This window comes from Onychostoma macrolepis, chromosome 15 (assembly GCF_012432095.1).
Source record: "Onychostoma macrolepis isolate SWU-2019 chromosome 15, ASM1243209v1, whole genome shotgun sequence".
In the NCBI taxonomy this organism is placed as follows: Eukaryota; Metazoa; Chordata; class Actinopteri; order Cypriniformes; family Cyprinidae; genus Onychostoma; species Onychostoma macrolepis.
The window spans coordinates 22002990-22022302 of NC_081169.1; the positions used below are offsets into that span (position 1 = coordinate 22002990).

Below are 19313 nucleotides of genomic sequence, written 5' to 3' on the forward strand. Positions count from 1 at the left end.
GTGCGCTTGAACTTTCCCTAGCATTCCCACAGAGAGACAGCATTTATAAAAAGCAAAGACCTCTGGGTAGAAGAAAATGGCAGAGCACATTAACACAGCGCTAAGTGTTTCTCAGCGAGAACACACTGTACACATTTCCACCGGAGTGGAATTGATTTGCTGTAATTTTCTTTTAAAAAGCACTAGGTAATTCTCTTGCAAAAAAGCATCCGGACATGTGTATTTCAATTGCAAAAAAGTCGACTCGCCAGGGTACTTTCTGTGATTGACAATGCAAAATCTGCGATTGCCGGCTAATGCCATATTACGTTTCCATTACTTATGACTGTTTACAAAATGAGCTGCATGTACTGTGGAGACCAAATGATAGATTTCAGCTGCAAGTTTTTATATGCTCAAAGTGCATATAAAAATGAATGTTGGGTAACACTTTAGAATAGGGAACGCTTATTCACTATTAACTACGACTTTTCCCTCAATAAATTCCTAATTTGCTGCTTATTAATAGTTAGTAAGGTAGTTGTTAAGTTTAGGTATTGGGTAGGATTAGGGATGTAGAATAAGGTCATGTAGAATAAGGCATTAATATGTGCTTAATTACTACTAATAAATGGCTAATATTCTAGTAATATGCATGCTAATAAGCAACTAGTTAAGAGACCCTAAAATAAAGTGTCACAGAAAGTTGCATTTTTATCGCATCAAATTTATGTATTCATTTAAAATGATTTAAAGAAATAGTTCACCCAAAAATTAATTCTTTCATCATTTAGTCGCCCTCATGTTGTTCTGAGTTTCTTTCCTCTGTTGAACACAAAAAATATATTTTGAAGAATGCTAGGAACCAAACTGTTGATTGTAAGCCATTATATTTTTATCCAGACTATGGAACTCAGTGGCTACCGTCAACTGTTTGAATTTTTGGGTGAACTATCCATTTAAATTTTACCTTGAAGCATAATTTTTGTTATTGTTGACAAAATATTTCTTCAATTAATGTACAGCCAGGAATCAACAAACAGACGACGAAAGAAATGTGACCTAACAATTCCCTTCAATCACCAACTTCTCCACAGGACATCTGCCTCGTCTCCTCCAGGCTGACCCAGAATCGGAAGACTGGATCTTAATAATAGGATCCAGAAAGACAGCCTCCTACGCTCATTTTTCTCTCTCCGGATCTTCCCTTCACATCTCTCCCTCCAAGTGGTCCATAATCATAGCTTTATTAGCCCAGCACATATTCACAGCCTGACATCAATCAGTATATTAGTGAGCCTGATCTTGAGGTACAAGTATCCTCTTGTTTTACAGTTACAATAACTCAAATGTGGTTCTTCGATGCATGCAAGGGTGATTTTTGCTTTATCCAGCGGCAGTTACCACAGCGTGCAAGAACACGTCCCACCGCACTCATTATCAGCTCACAGATTTCCTAAATATGACCTTACCAGCTGAAAAGGTTTGTATGAGAGTTAGGTTTAGGAGTAAAAGCAGAGAACAGAACATGCCCTTTTCTCTGCATAAAAACAATAGAAATCAATAGAAAGTCTCAACCTGGATAGAAAAACAAACGTGTGTGAGAAACTCAGTACAGACAGAATAGAGTAGTAGTACTCTATCTATCCATCTATCTATCTATCTATCTATCTATCTATCTATCTATCTATCTATCTATCTATCTATCTATCTATCTATCTATCTATCTATCTATCTATCTATCTATCTATCTATCTGTTGTCTGTCTATCTATCAGTTGTCTGACTATCTCTCTATCCATCCATCCATCCATCCATCCATCCATCCATCCATGGATGGATATCTATCTATCTATCTATCTATCTATCTATCTATCTATCTATCTATCTATCTATCTATCTATCTATCTATCTATCTATCTATCTATCTATCTATCTATCTATCTATCAGTTGTCTGACTATCTCTCTATCCATCCATCCATCCATCCATGGATGGATATCTATCTATCTATCTATCTATCTATCTATCTATCTATCTATCTATCTATCTATCTATCTATCTATCTATCTATCTATCTATCTATCTATCAGTTGTCTGACTATCTCTCTATCCATCCATCCATCCATCCATGGATGGATATCTATCTATCTATCTATCTATCTATCTATCTATCTATCTATCTATCTATCTATCTATCTATCTATCTATCTATCTATCTATCTATCTATCTATCTGTCTGTCTATTTGTCTGTCTGTCTATGTGTCTGTCTGACTGTCTGTCTACATTTCCATCCATCCATATAAATACAACAGAAAGAAAAAGAAAAGAAAAAACTTGCTAAATTGTTACAACAAACTTTTGTTTTGATGAAAATCTTTAACCCACTGCAGTAAAGTCCAGTCTAAGCAGACTATTTTTACCAGGTGTTGTTGCTGTCTGTGAGTGCTCTGAGTACTCTAAGTAGGTGGCACTCAATAAGCTGACACGGTGCTGTCTTTTCTAAAAACAGTCGATCAGGTTTCAGGTGTATGCGTCATTTGCAAAAGTGAACAGGCACTGCTGTCAGACAGTAGCTCCAGGCAATGTTTTCTCTCTTTCTCTCCTTTTTTTTTTATTCATCCTTGCTGAAATTCTTGACATCAGCCAAGAATCTGGACTGGAAAACAAGATAACAATGAAGATGCAAACAAAGCCAGTTTCAACACGGCAGTGCTGTCCTCCAACCTGTGTGTTTATACTTGACAAATCACCCGTAAGAAATAGGATCAACCTGCGAACTGATATGCGTAAGAGGCTTCCAATTGTCATTTACTTCACCTTGAAAATCAAGAGCTGAGGTAAAACCAAAAAAGGTGCTAAACAAAAAATATTTTGTCCTATTTCGGTAAGCTCAAACATTACCAGAATACCACACTTATGAAACTGAAAATCTGACCTGTCTTATAAATGAATAAATAAGTATCTATCTATCTATCAGCAGACATAGCGAATTATCACCTAAAATCAGTAAATGGAACCATGAATGAAACCATCACTTTTCCAGCCACTTTTTTTTTTTTTTCCACCAGTATTTCACTTTCCTGACATTTGGAATGGCTTCGGTGACATTCTGGACAGGGTTACAGAAAAATATTCCGTGAAGTCCACCCTCATGAAAAACTTGACAGAGACATCAATGTGGCACCACAGTTGTGCTGACGCCTCTAGAGCTGACCCTGGAGACTCAAACACGGCGTTTCGACACGCAACGTTTTAAATTACATCGCAGCGACCAACTGTTGGGAATTTCAGGCATGTAACCCCTGTCCTCTAAAAAGAAGGACACTTTCACCACCATAAAACCCTGCCATAAATAGTAATAAACGCAATCTATCTATGATTCAATTGCCCAGAGATAGGAGAGCTTCAATCTATAAGCTGTCCATCATCTGATTTCCCCAACGTTTTGTTTTCCATGAGATTTTTAATGAAAGATTTGCTTGTATAAAACCAAATTACTTCAAACGCTGTTACACATCAAAAGCAAACTGAATAAATTGAATTCGCCAAAGATTTTTCTTCTGGCTTATGTGTGTGTGCGTAAATGCAAATAGATTTCAGACCTCCCACAAACTCGAAGGCTACTTCTTCCCAGCAGAATCTGAGTTTCATGTTAGTAGAAATGAAAAAATCAGTGGTTTTGTTGGATCTTTTACTTCCAGTCTACCCTGTCTGTGCAGGATAAGCATCAGTCTCAGGAGATAGCCGGGCAGCTGTGAGAGGAGGGGAGGCCCGGAGGTGTTGCTGAACAAAAAGGCACCGTGGGGAGATATGACAGAGAACAGCACCTGTAACTATGCCTGGAGATGAGCGATAAGGTGCTTTCTGGGGCACAGATGCACATGTGTACCCATAGACATGTACACGCCTGAGGACAGCTTTCAGCTTCCTGAAAGCCCTGTTCCATAGCCCTGTTTTTGATGCACATTTAAAGTCATATTTAAAGTCATAGATAAAACCGAACCTTAAAAAGGCTTAAGGACAAAATATACACGACCCGATCTGTTATGTTTTGTTTATCATTAAAAACTACTCATTTCTGTAAAGATTAATTCAGAAAAGGACTAAGGTCATTAATAACTGTATTTTCTTAAAGGGACAGTTCACCTATAAAACAAAATCATATGATCATCTAATCTTTATCGTGTTGCTTGAACCCCATGTTAATTTATGTTTGCACATAATACCCCATTTTCATTTTATGTTCACACATACTGTAGCTATTTTATGGATTTAGTATTATTATAAATGTCAGTCAATTTTATTATATTTGATCAATTCCATTGTATGAAAAAGAAAATACATATATTGAGCAACATCCAGGTGAGTCGATTATTAATTTTAGAATTCTTTGTGCATAAAATTAAATTAATTTTTACTAGGCCTAAAAATGGTTTAAGCCTCATTTAATTATATATATATATATATATATAAACATAAGTCTATTTAATTTTTCAGAACCCATTGATTGTTTCCCATCAGAATTAAATTACATTTTCAAATATTGATAATTAAATCACAATTTTCCCACAAATATTTTTTTTTTCAAGCTAAATTTCACTCTGAAAGGTTTAGACAGGTGGCTCTTTCAGGCACAAAAAGAAAGAAAGAAATCCACAGCACCATATTGGAATAATACTATCTCTCTACAGACGAAATAATCCATTCTCTCCACTTTAAGGTGAGACTCCACCATTCTTTGCTTTCATACTTCATGAATTATGGCTGGAAAATCATTTCAAGGTTTGCTGTGGTGTTCAATAAATTCTATGAATTTAGATTAAACATTCAGTGTGATCTTTCCTTCAAAATTCTGAGCTAGATCACTACGGGACTGTGTTAAAACAAAGCCTCCAACAGCTTCCCAAGCTGCAGCCTCGAATGGAAGCGCCTATCAAGAAAATGTTTTCAAGCATCTCTTAGCCTGCAAGTGCCCCAAAGATTTAAAATAATAGTTTGTTTTATATGATTACCTGCCTGTAAAACTTCAGAAAGCTCATAAATATTTCAAGATTAAGAATATTCCAGTCTTCGGTGTGCATTATTTTAACAGTCCTAAATACTACTGATTAAGTTAAATCCCACTCAGAAAGTCCTGCAACTGTTACAAACTCTTGCAATTATATTTTCTCCTATGCACAGCAGAACTGAATCCCACTGGATAATTTGCCTCACTTTTTAAATCCTCTGATCATCAAACTCAAACTATACTTTCTCTCTTGGTGAAACACTACAAAACTTATATATAAATACCAAACAAGTCGAACACATCCAGCACAGTGAAGCATCTTACCGTCATCCGCATCAGGCAGGATGATGACCATGGTGGTGGGGAACTCCTGACCCAGACGGCCGCCCATGGGCATGCTGAGGGTGACATTAAAGCTTTCCTCTGGCTCGTAGAGTGAGTCATCGATGACGACCACACGGCAGTGCTTCTCCGTCTCACCCTTATCGAAACGCAGCACGCTGTGGTGTTCCTCGGGTCGAGAAATGTAGTCAGAATAGGAAAGCACCATGGTGGGAACCGTGCCCTTGGCTGTACCTGCATGGATGAGAATAAAGGGAAGATTAGAGGAAGTTGTGAGCATTCAAATTGAATCTCACAGGTTTAGTCCGGGATAAACGCCACTTAAAAGTTTAAAAATGTAGTTGAAGAAATCTGCTGAGCTTTAAAGTTTAAATTCATGAAGTTTGATTTGGTTTGTAAGAAATGGGAATACCTTTAAGTTAATTTTCTATTATAACTCACCTTGTTGTGTGAAGCAGACAACCATGAACTCTTGACTGACATCTCCAGATCTTCGCACAGGAATCAGAAGTTCACCAATATCTTCCTCAATCGAGTATGTAGCCAATGGGATGAACACTGTGGATTCTAGAGCAAAAAGCAACCATCAAATTTAGCATAAATACATGTAAAATAGTTAGTGAAATCATCGTTTGTGTGAGGAGTCCAGGTGGATTCAGTTGCATTTCAGATCTGAAGTTCTTTCAGCGCTTGACATTTTAGTCCTCAAAGTTTCTAACCTTTTAAAAATGTATGTTTAACTTAGATTCTGTTACAGTGTTTTAAAGTGGGATTGATCTCGCTCTGTTGCTGTCAAAAGGTTCAGAACTGTATAATAATTTGACAGACCCAAGTTTCATGATAAGAAATTCTCAACCATTGATGTTTTGTAGTGGGAGAGTTATGAAAACCCTTATCAGATGGGTTGGGAATGGCTAAAACAATCACATGAATCCTAGTTGAAAACCCAGAAGACAGTATGAAAGTTAATACTATTTGTGAGCATCTATGGGTTCAAAACTTTTGCCAACTTCACAGTCACCACTTCAAATAAATTAATCCCCTTTATGTGTATAAAACTTGATTTTCAGGCACTATTGAGTCGATAAATGGCCGAGCAGCTCTCTAAGGACACACAGCTATCTGGGTTTTCTTTCAAAAAAGACTCAATTATATGCCTTGTTCAAATCTGCATGAAGCTTTCTTTGCACTTAGAGGCTGAAGATAATTAAATGAGATTTAACCTTTCAGACTGTGGTATTAAATTGTTTTTATGTCCTTGTGCAAAGGAACAACACAGACTTATCTCTGTAACTGATAAATGTCATATGAGGCCACAGTGTTATGTGCCTCTCCATCGATCTCTGTACTTCAGCTCAAATGGACTATGTAATGTTATCCTCTTAAGTAAGCACTGCAAAAAAAAAAAAAAAAGATTGTGAAGATCGAAACTGATCTTTGATGAATGTGGCTTAAAAAGGAGCGTTTGCTGAGGCAAAGTTATATATAAGTTACATATAAGTTATGCTTTACACACACACACACACAAACACACACACACACATATATATATATATATATATATAGCACACGGGATTTTAGGGAAATCAATTGTGAGTTTTGCCATCTTAAGCAATGTAAGATCTACGGAGAAAGCACTCATTCAGTCAGATCAGAGAACAAAGGGACTGCTCCTGCTAAATCAGCCGTAGATCCTGCCACAACTTCAGAGGCTTCGCTGCTGTGTTTTGATGAGGAGGCACCAGGATGTTATTCAGATGTTCTGGAGATATTATGCTATGATTACAATGTACAGACAGTTGACAGCTGTGAATTCTGCCCCCACGACACTCCTTTTCCACATTTTCTGGCTAACCTTCGCTTGGTCGGATTATTTGTCTCATACACTAATTATTACATTGCCTACAAGGAACACTCGCTCAGCAAATGAAATTTAAAATGCAAAACTTCTAATTTTATTAATCTACTAGAGTAAAAATTAAATAAACACTGACCTAATTTACTGTCTAAATACATGTTATCTAAGTTTCATCATTGCAAATAATCCCCAAGAAAAAACAGCTTTCCTTTTCGGCTGACATAGCCAATCACTATTATTTTTCAAGCCATCCCCTCCAGCCACTTTTTTCGAAATCCAATTAATTCCTAATTGATAACATCAAGTCCCGTCCTACATTTTCTCATCTGTTTCAGTTAGAAATATCTCAGCTCACAGAAGTAAAATAGGTTGCAAATGACATTTCATGTTGGCTTTAATATTTGATATTTGAGTTGTCAGTTCAGATATTTGACTGATATCGTCTACAAAATGGAAGCCTGTTTCCGCTACTGAATAAAAAATAAAAAAGATAATTGTTTTTATCTCACAGTTCTGACTTTTTTCTCAGAATTCTGAGATATAAACTCGCAATTACAAGTTATAAATTCAGAATTGTGATATATAACTCACAATTCTGACCTTTTTTCTTAGAATTGCGCTATAAACTCACAATTGCGAGTTATAAAGTCAGAAAAGTGGGATATAAACTCACAATTGCGAGAAATAAAGTCAGAATTGCGAGATAAAAACTCACAATTCTCTTTTTTTTCTTGCAGTTGAGAATTTATATCATGTAATGCTGACTTATATCTTACATCTGACTTGTATCACACAATTCTGTGAAAAAAAAAGTCAGAATTGCAAGTTTGTATCACGCGATTGTCAGATAAATGTCAGAATTGCGAGATGTTAACTCGCAATTGTAAGAAAAAAAAAGTCAGAAAAATGAAGTCAAAGGTAATAAGTCGCAACTACCTTTTTTATTTAGTGGCAGAAATGGGCTTCCATACTACAAATATTTACACTACTGTGTAAGCTTTTTTTTTTTTTTTTAAAGAAATAAGTTTTTTTTTCATTTTAAAATATTTTACGATAAAATAATTATTTTTTTTATTGTAATATTTCACAAAATTACTGTTTTTACTGTAATTGAATCATATAATTGCAGCCTTGGTAGCTTCTTTAAAAAACATGTAAAAATCTTGCCAATCTCAAACTTTTGAACAATATCAGCATCCTTAGATTGACTGAGACTAGATTAAGTAATATACAAAACACAAAACCTGGGAGTAGTCGTGGCGTAATGGATAGAGAGTCTCAAGTCCGGCAGGAATTGGTGGTGGGGGGAGTGAATGACCTGCGCTTTCTTCCACCATCAATACCATGACATGACTGTTTGCTTAAAGCTGAAGTTCGTCTGAATAAGGCTGCCTTTTGAATGCACATACTGATCTTTGTTGCTCCCCTAACCCATTCCCAGCACCTGGAACCCATGTTTAGATTTTTTTGTGAGCTCACCATCTCCAGGGTCAACAATTTCCACGGTTGCAGCCTCTGGGAACTCCAGTGCTCCCATGACAGGCTCTGACAGGACAATCTGGAAGGTCTCGGCCTGCTCGTATAGGCTGTCTGACAAGATGCGCACTTTCCAGGTAGCAGTGGTCTGACCCGGGTTAAACTGGACTTGTTTCTGGGCTTTCCCTCTGAAATCTTTGTCCTTTTCAGCTGTACCATCTTTGGTACCAATACCTTAAGAATGAAATAGTAAATAAATGTTAAATAAAGCACAGAAATGTAAGCAAATTAAAGACTTGTATAACAGTGGTTAAGCACTAGATTACAAAAAGGCAGAGCTGTATATATATGTTAACAGAGTAATTATGTGTAGTTATATTTATGACATTTGTTTATGAATTAAATGTTTACAATCCATGAAAATTTCCTGAGATGTCTATTAGCCATGATTGTTTTCATACTGGAACTATAAAATATATCTAAAAAATATATATAATAAAAAATTTAATTAAATAAAATATTTTGTATTGGAACTATACAAATAAACAAACAGCTGGAAATGCCAGCAAATGAATACCTCTAAACTAAGATTGTTTTACACTAGAATTATACACATAAACACAAATAAATAAATAAGTATAATCAATGAATAAATAAATAAATATATCTGTTCTAGTGCATTGGAGTGAAAAGAACATATGTTATACAGATGTACACTGACAAAAACATTGTTATTGTCTTTTCACTGCTATATACAAGTAAGTGTTCTAGCAAATGAAGACCACTGTCAAGGGATTGAGAAAACTCCTGTTTATATCACCTCGTCTGTGTTTCTATAAATCACAGAAGAGCTTTGTTAACAGCCAATGTAGAGATATTGCAGTGTGCGTGACGCAACCATTCTGTAATAAAAGCTTCAAAGAGTGTGGTGTGCAGTTCTTTGGAAAGAGAATAAAGTCAAGACTATAAAGTCTAGCCCTTCCACATCCCTCAGAAGATCTGGGCCCGTATTCATAAAACATTTTATCTTACCACTAAGAGTTCTCCTAAATAGCAGTAAAAGATTTTAGCTAAGAGTTTTCTCTTAAAACCTATTCACAAAGCTGCTGAGACAAACTTTTACTAAGGAATAGAGAGAAGTCTTAAGCTAAGAGTAAGGGCGGGGTTGACCTCATTGCTATGGAGGATGTCAGCATGCTTACTAACTATGCACACAGTGATTGGCTGATAGGAGAGGGGAGGGGTCTCTGTCAGAGATTTATTCATCGAAATATTGTAGAGTGCAATATGTTGCCGTATTCAAATAAAGGTTTCAAAATAAAATGTCAATTGCCACATTCAAACAAATATTTTAAAATGCAGGATAAATGTCACTAATTAAACAAGTATATATGTTCAGCTAATTGTCAGCTTCTTACATGTGTGCTTCTCAAAAACAATTAGTGTAAATGCATATAAACAGCCTTTTAATTAACAGAGTAGAATAATCATGGCTGATAATACATGCAAATGTAAAAAAAAATAAAAAACTGGACGCAAGAACAGCTGTTATTTCTTGCCCAACTGGTTAATGAAAACAAGGATATAATCAAACGAAAATCTAGAGTTGGAATAACCTCCAAAACCAGAGCTGATACCTTTTTAAAATGTCATTATCATCAAATGTTTCTAAAATGTTTACGTTCCGTGGCAGACTGCCGTCAACAGCTATTTTAGGATCGTTTGTGGCTTGGTCTTAGTGATTTAGGAGTCCTCTTCACTACTCCTAACATTTCACAGATTTAGGAGCTAGTTTTAGCGCTAAAACGCTTTGTGAAATACACAGAGCAAAAATGTAGGAGTCCTAAATTTAGGATTGACACGCCCATTATTTTTAAGATTTTCTCCTAAATCGGTGAGTTAGGAGCTACTTTTAGCCTTAAGATGTTTTGTGAATACGGGCCCAGATGCTCATCCTAGTCTGGCAGTCCCACTGGTGGATCTCTGTCCACCTGGGTCGATTATACGGTGCCAACAGCTTCATGGCAGGTGTGCCAGGTGGGCATTATTAGCTAGTGGACAACACTATCTTCCCACCACAGAAATCCCAAAGGTCACCAACATATAATGAGATATTTATATATCCCACAAAAAATAAATAACTCAGAGGGAAGAATCATTTTGGGGGAGAACTGCCAGAGGAAAGACCAGATTGGGAGGAAAGAGAGTGAAGAGTTTTGGCAAAGGAGGAGAAATTGGATTGCCAAAGAAAAAAAAAAAATGGCTTCTTTGAAGCAAATTTAGAAAGCAGCGCTTTGATATTAAGGCACATCACAAAAAAGTAGGGGTGCTGTCATGTCAGATCACGTGCCTGTATAAAAAGCAATTATTCGGAGAACATCAGTCCTTGAAGAGAAACTGAGGGAGAGAGTGAAAAATCAAAATAATAATTGAGTAAAAATCATCATTTCAAAGACTTCCTCATCTCCCCACTTCAATACAGGAAGGTCTCTGATCCAGACCCAGCGAGTGGCAGATGAACAGCAGGCCAGCAGCTCGTCTTATCGAGAGGCCCTGGACCGGAACCGAGGTGAGATGTGGAATGGTGGTCAAGCTCAGCATGTGGATGGAATATTCATCTGTTTCATCAGAGCTTGTGGAGGGCTGTCAGTGTGATCCTGACAGTTCAACCCTCATTTTTACAGTGTTTTCCACGCTAGGTTGTAGCTCATGCAAATGGAAAACTCCCTCTTGGGGATGTTTGAACTGCTGATGCTCTCTGGGAGTCAAACCCATGACTTTGGTGTTGCTATAGTGTCATGCTCTACCTGTTGGGCTACTGGATCTGATTTAGATTAAAATCTGATAAACATTCATTCCAGAAGCTGAAATTTTCTATTAAAGGGGTCATCGGAAACTCACTTTTACATGTTGTTTGAACATAAAGGTGTGTTGGCAGTGTATGTACACAACCACCCTATAATGATAAAAATCCACCCAGTGGTATTTTTTTAATAGCTATAAATAATATCCCCTTTTTCAAATCAGGCCATTCTCAGCCTCTTGGCTATGTGACATCACACAGACCAAGGCTGCTCCCACGATAGTTGATTGACAATGCCATCTTACCTGCCCTGAGTGAGCCTCAGTTTGGCTGCCATTGTTTCGACGCCGGAGCAGGGACGTAGACAAGAATGCCTTCTAAGCGATTGAGGTGTTTTGTTGTTGGATGTAATAATGAACATTGCAGTCGTCATTTACTCCTGACATCTAATGAATCGTTGCAAATCGCCTTTCCTAATAATGTGCTATAGTTAGCCAGTTTCACGGCTAAATGCAGCTAAATGTGGCTAAAGTAAACAGGACAGCTCGTCACCCCACAGAAGAGCTCATTAGCATTTAAAGGAAAATGCAACAAAACGGGTTGCTGTGAAAAGAGCTTTTTTTTTTTTACATTACCACTGAGAAATTTTAACCAAAGTATGTTATAGACCAGTGTTTCTCAACTGTTCTGAGTTGGTCGCGGAGTGTACGGCCAAAGAAACAACATAAACAACAAAAAACGTAATTCTAAATGTTTTTCTGATGCGAGACTTTTATTTTAAACGACGTGCATGAAAGCTGTTGACACTTCTGTCATATGCAGTTTAAGTAAAGATCGAGTGCCTGCCCCCAAGGGGGAAATGTGATTTCTACCAAGGGAAACGCTAGAGCCCTGCATTCCAGCCCGGGCCTGACGGCCCTGACTTTGTTACGCCATAGGGCCGGGCTTCGATCGGGCCAATTTTCACGTCATAGTTCAGACGTGGGCCGGTGTCCTCACATTTTATCCTACCCGTCAGATTTTCCTACCACTTACTGCGCATGCGCAAATCAATATTGCGTCTTTTTTCTCATGCTGAACAACAATATTTAATGTATCTGCATTACTGTATGGGTAGGTTTAGGGTTGGGGTAGGTGTAGACATTAATAAAACACAATCTAATAGGTAGAAAAAAATCTTTATTGTTGGTTTCCGGTAGCTGTATCCCTTCTAGTCACAACCGCGAATATAACACATAATTACTGTATTTGCATTACTGTAAGGGTACGTTTAGGGTTGTGGTAGGTGTAGACATTAATAAATCATAATTTGACAGGTAGCATTTTTCATTGTCGAATTGTACTACCTACTGTTTTAATGGGAGGTAGCAAAATCTGACAGGGTAGCACAAATCGACAGAACACCGGGCCTCGGGCCTGTTTTAGGCTTCTCCTTATTTTTTTTATTTTAGACATCCATCAATTAGTGATTGAAAAAAAAATGCCGCGCTGATGGAAACAACACGAGACCGTGCCGCGAATGAGAAGAGCGGCTAGACGGTGTTTAGAGTCCCGCAGCAGCAGAGAGCGCTCTGTCAGCGCAGCTGAAGAGTTCTGCTTTAAATACACGCAATAAGCTGAAGCTTGCCGCAAAGCCCCAGCAAAAGTAATCACCATGAATGTGTCCGGGGGAAATAGTAAGGAGATATTTGAATTATTTACTAATAAACTAGTGTTTTCTGTGTCAGTGTTGCAAAGATGAAGATGATGATCCTGACTCACCATCTCCTCATTAGACGCGCCTTTGAAGAGAAGTGCATCTTCACGGATTATGATGAAAGAGATTTTGTTATCGATTTGATTTATTTCGTTAAGTAGTAATTTAAAGCTTTCTATAGATATATTTATCATGTCTGTGAGGCATGTATTCGCTGACTTTCGGTTCATTTTTGTGAAGCGCTCCTTCAAGATGAGACGGCAGAATGCGCATCATTGTTTTCTTAAAAGCACAACGTTTTGTTGATATTGTGAGTGCACACAAATAAGAGTAGACCCTTTACAGTTCCGAATTATGTATTACTCTTACCTTTATGAGCAAAAGTTATGGCGACTTTTAAGGTGATTTTATTGAAAAAAATGCATGTCCTCCATGTCCTGCGCTTTAGCTTCCACTCTCCGCACAAACTATTGGATGCAGCGCACATTTATAGGTTTAACGTTTAAACATTGGGTAACACTTTATTTTGATGGTCCCTTTTGAACATTCTGTTGACACTAAGTAATGTTGCAACTACATGTCAGCAAACTCTCATAAGAGTATTAGTAGACTGTCTACTTCATATCTACTAACTCCTTATTGTATTGGTCTCCCAACAGATATTCTACTGACTATAAGTAACTTTGCAAGAACGTGTCAACTTAATCAAACCCTAACCCTATCTGTCAACTAATACACTACTAACACTCTAATGAGAGTTAAATGTAGGTGCAACATTACTTATAGTCAATAGAATGTGTTAAAAGGACCATCAAAATAAAGTGAAACCAAATATTGTTATATGCTTGAACTGTTTCAGTAGGCTATATCTATAGATTTTATTTTAGGCAAGTCGTGATGATTGGAGAAGGCTAAATTGATCAAACATAGGCTATGATCAGCCTGCCGGTCTGCCCCTGGCCGCTTGGTCGTTACTTTAAGAAAGAAAAAAACTTATTTAACGAACAAAAAAATGCTCCAAGCATTTTCTAAATTAACATAATAAAAAAAAACGAAACGAAATATAATCACTTTGCCATTACATACAAAACTGAACTATTTTAATAGCTGAAACAGTATTATAATCTGATTTGGAAGAAGAGGGCTCGACTGGGGCTGGTAATTCTGTTAAACTGTTGGACACGTGCCGGGCTAGGGCCTGAGCGTCTCGGCTAGGGCCTAAATTTGAGGCCTGTGCAGGGCTATACCGGGAGCGTGATTTCTACTGAGGGGGATTCTACCGGAACGTGATCTGTACGGAGGGGGAAACCAACAACCCCCCCAGACTGCGATCTGTACGGATGGGGCCCAATTCGAACACAACACCCATTTGTTTGGGACTGCTATTTAATAGCTCATAGCTAATAACCTCATAGGCTGTTTATTCAGTATTAGTCATATTCTTCACTGTCTTAACTTTTCACATTTTTGTGAAATAAATTTGCTTTGTTTTTAACAAATTACATATATATATATATATATATATATATATATATATATATATATATATATATATTAAAAGTGGGTCGCGGCTTGATGACCATGGGAAAACGTGGGTCCCAAGGCCAAACCAGTTGAGAACCACTGTTATAGACTTTTCATTAAGACCCTAAAGAATCATATAAACTTGTGGAAAATGGGCATCCGATGACCCCTTTAAGGTGTAACATTTCACATTGGATTTGACTTTCAGGGGTGCTTTTACCTTGATGAGAGCAATTTTGCAGAGAGCAAATAAAAATACATAGAACGTTGTCCATATATACCAGTACTAAACTTAGATCCTAAAGTATTCCAGGTTTACAAAAATTTTTAAAGATGACATCTTTTCTTTCTTTTCTTTTTTTTTTTTCTTTTTTGCTGTTACTGTATATTTTAAATATTTGAGGCATTTTTGAGACACAATCTCAAACTTTCTCAAATTCATAAAATGTTGCATCTTGAATTTGAGATACATATATCTGTCAACCAATGTTTATTTTTTTTGTTTGTTTGTTTGTTTGTTTAATGGTAATACAGGTAATACAGTGTCAACCACATATCTGTCAAGCATGGTAATATCTGTACCATTCAAAAACTACTGGGGTCAGTAAGATTTTTATTTATTTATTTATTTATTTATTACATTTTTTGAAAAGACTTGAATTGATTTTAAAAAACACAATTAAAACAGTACAGATTTTGAACAGTGAAATATTATTAAATATTAAAGTTGTACTGCTTAATATTTTTGTGGTAAATGTGATACTTTTTTGTGATTCTTTGATGAATAGTTCAAATAAAGATCATTTATTTGAAATATATATTTTTTGTAACAATATAAAAATCATTACTGTCACTTTTGATCAATTTAATGCATCCTCGCTGAATAAAAATACTAATTTGCTCCTCAAAAAAAAAAAAAAAAAACCTTGGTAATTGTATACCATATGAAATAAGTGATTATTTACTGTACAACAGGTTGACTCTTCTTACAACAGAAAAACTCTGATTATGAAGTTGTCTGAAGGGTAGGGGTGGGCGATATAGCCTAAAAAATTATATCACGATATTTCAAGAATATTTGCGATAATGATATTTATGACGATATACAAAAAAATATGGAACGTTTTATTGGTGATTGCAGCTGGCAGGCAGCAGCATTTATTAGTGCAAACACAATGAAGGGCATTTTCCATCCTTTTCCAAAGATTGTTATTGATGACAGACTACCTAATTCGAATTCATGAGGTGGCAGAAGCAGCATTATAGTGCAATTGTAGTGACCAGTGTTGGGCAAGTTACTTTAAAGTAGTTAGTTATAGTTACTAGTTACTTCTCACAAATAGTAACTGAGTTAGTAACTGAGTTACATCATTATAAAAGTAACCAATTACCAGGGAAATTAACTATTGTGTTACTTTTTTAAAAGAATGTTCAAATGTGTCAAATAACTTGGATGCCTCCAATATTAAATGTTAAATAAATGAAATGGACACTACATGGAATAAATTATTTTTAAACATTGTACACTACTTCAAAACAACAATTTAAAAATACTTATTTAACATTGAAAATTTTTTTACATTCTAGCAGACATTATACCAAACAAAGCACAACTTGAAATTAATAAGTTAGTAAAATAATATTTTGTGGCCATTTTTTAAAAACCCCCTTCTTGAATAAGGCTTGCAAATAAATGCAGCCTTGCTGAACAGAAGGGAATTCTTTTAAAACATTAGAAAATATTCCCAATTTGAACACTATGTGTGAACGTTATAATAAATGTATTAATAGAGCTGTTGTAATTATTATCAATATTATTGTCTTACTTATTAATTTTATTTAACAGAACAACAGTAATATTAAAATACTAACATTTATGAATGTTGGTGGAGCTTTTATTTTGACGGAAACCCGCAGGAAGTCCTCAGTGCTTCTTTTTGTTGACAGCAGCAGATTTATAAATTATTCTCATAACTAATTTGGGAAGATGCACGTATCGCACTGTCACATGCCTTGTAAAAATTCATAAAAGTGTTACTGAGCAACTGACGAGTAACACAGTTTCATCGCAGATTTCCCTCGCGGTTTGGACTTTGAACCCTGGCTAACGAGACAGCGTCGCGAGCTCCTGCAGCGCTGTTTGAAAACATGCAATTCATGCGTGTATTAGAAAACATAACGTTGTATTTAATTGTTTAAGGCCATTTTGAGATTTTAATCATCATACAGAAACCAGCAACAACCACCCCTTCCTCTTCTTCTCATCGAAGACATGAGATGCAGTACTAAACGGTTTCTCGATTTTTGCATCTTTCTCAGACAGTTTTAAATGCTTCGACACTGCCGTCATGTTTGCTTCATTAGTGCGCGCTTCTATTTGATCACGTCACGTCATTGTTCGGTACAATTTATTCGGTCTTTTTGCTTATTTCGGTGCATCCCTAGTAAATACGTCATTGCATCGCTATATCATTGATATCGGGATATGGCACTTTTTTTATCAAGTAAAAATTTATACCGGTATTATCGTGGACAATATGATATGGCACACCCCTACTGAAGGGTACTACTTACTGTAAAAAGTAATATAAAGCTATATAAAATATAAATATAAAGTCCATATGCTGCATAAAAGAGTAAAGGTTATTATAAAATGAGCATATCTCATGAACACAACAGAAATTCATCATAATAAAGTTGCCTTGCATTAATTATGTGCGTATGGTAATGTAATATCTTAACTTGAATCTATGACCTTTCTCATATGAGGTTCTTGTCCCTTTTTTTTGCTGACTGTGGAAACTCAACTGGCAATTGAGTGATATGTGGGTTGCTGATTCTTATTTCCACTGTTATGAGTCATAAAAGCAAGTATTATCATTGTGGATGTAGGCGGAAGCATAGCAAAGTCTTGATGCAAATCAAGCAACCAAATCTGATGACATGAGGAGCAACATCAATAGAAGTTCAAAGAGCCTAAAATAGCGATGCTATAAAGAGACTCCAATCAGCAAATTAGAGGTCACAGTGATTTACCACTACAGAGAGGCTTGTTAAATCTTATCAGTAGTGAATGATGGAAAATGAAGTACTCTCTTAACAACACTTACTAACAAATGAAGTCTCGCCAAGGTAACCTCTGCGTCTCAAGACCACCTCCAGAAACTTGCTCTCCTCATCTACCTGGTAGTACTCTTTGTCCAGGGAGATCCAAGCCCAGTTTAGTCGGAAATTTTGGTTTTTCAGCTTGTTGCCCCCTACAGAGCAAACAGAAGAAACATATTGAACATAGAATCGGGTAAAGATTAATATCAAAGGTGCAGTGATGATTTGGATAGAATTGTTTGCTGTGTACTGATTGTATCAATCCAGGTACGCACAAGCAAAAGTTAAGACTTAACTCAATCCATTTTTGTTAGAAGTGTGCAAAGGCTTTCTCTTTGAAGTAAAAGCTTTAATATGGCCCACTGAGGTTTAATGGAGCTGACTCCTCCAATTCATACGGGGTACCTTATTCATCTCAACAAGAACAGTGTGATATCAGTCAAAATCTCTGATGCAGCGGCGAGGGGAAGCGCAGGTCTAATTGCTTCTTTTCTAATTAAAATAAAAAAGGATTGTCTGCTTTCTATCGGTGTTCGTCTGTTTTATCATCAGCGTTTGATGTGGGATTCAAAGTGAGGGCTCGCTCCTGGAGGGCATCCCTACCAGTTACAATCTGCACACACAGACAGCACACACACAGACATCAAACACACACACAAACATGGCTTTCTTTCCCATGTAGGGTTGCAAATACTGGAAAAATGCAATATGTCTAGTCTATCTATGCTAAATTAAATATTCAGAACTCAGATACAATTATGTAAATACAGGATGGGGTTTAACAAAATCAAAATTGGAATTTTGTGGCTTTTTGACCTTGCTGGTAAGCTTTGGAAACCATTTTAAGCACAGAACTTGGGACACAACTATTATACAAAATAACAACCTATAATATAAAATGCAATATGTCTACACAATATATGTTAACTTAAATATTCATAATTTAGGTATAAATATGCAAATACAAGATATGGTTTAATAAAATAAAAATTGGAATTTTGTGGCATTTTGACCTTATCTTTAAGCTTTGGTAACCGTTTTATGCACAGAATGCGGGACACAACTATTTTACAAAATAAAGACCAATAATATAAATACATATAATACATATTAAAAATGCAATATTTATTGTCAATCTATTATAAATGAAATATGAATAATTCAGATAAAATAAAGTAAATAGGTAATATGGTCTAATATAATCAAAATTGAAATTGTGAGGTTTTTTTTCTTTGTAAGCTTTTGTAACCATTTTGTGCACACATTATATAATAACAATAATCATTATTATTACTATTGTTATAATTATTATATATTATATATTATTAATAACTATACACACACATATATACATAAATTCATTGCTTTATTTAATACACACACACACACATATATTCATTGTTTTATTTAACATGGTTTATTATATTATAAAATTAAAATTATAATGCCTATATATATATATATATATATATATATATATATTTAATAGTGATTAAATACTGTTTCAATAGTTTCAATTA

General features: G+C 35.9%; 1 protein-coding gene across 1 annotated transcript in view; it reads right to left on the reverse strand.

Moving 5' to 3' along the window:
• The window catches only part of frem2b (FRAS1 related extracellular matrix 2b), a 73726-nt gene that overhangs the window by 19912 nt on the left and 34501 nt on the right, over positions 1 to 19313 (reverse strand). The window contains exons 3-6 of the mRNA XM_058799377.1: positions 17799 to 17945; positions 8669 to 8899; positions 5773 to 5898; positions 5314 to 5565 (exon numbers count right to left, since the gene is read on the reverse strand). Of these exons, the coding sequence (XP_058655360.1) occupies positions 5314 to 5565; positions 5773 to 5898; positions 8669 to 8899; positions 17799 to 17945 (756 nt within the window). The remainder of the gene's footprint in view (positions 1 to 5313; positions 5566 to 5772; positions 5899 to 8668; positions 8900 to 17798; positions 17946 to 19313) is intronic.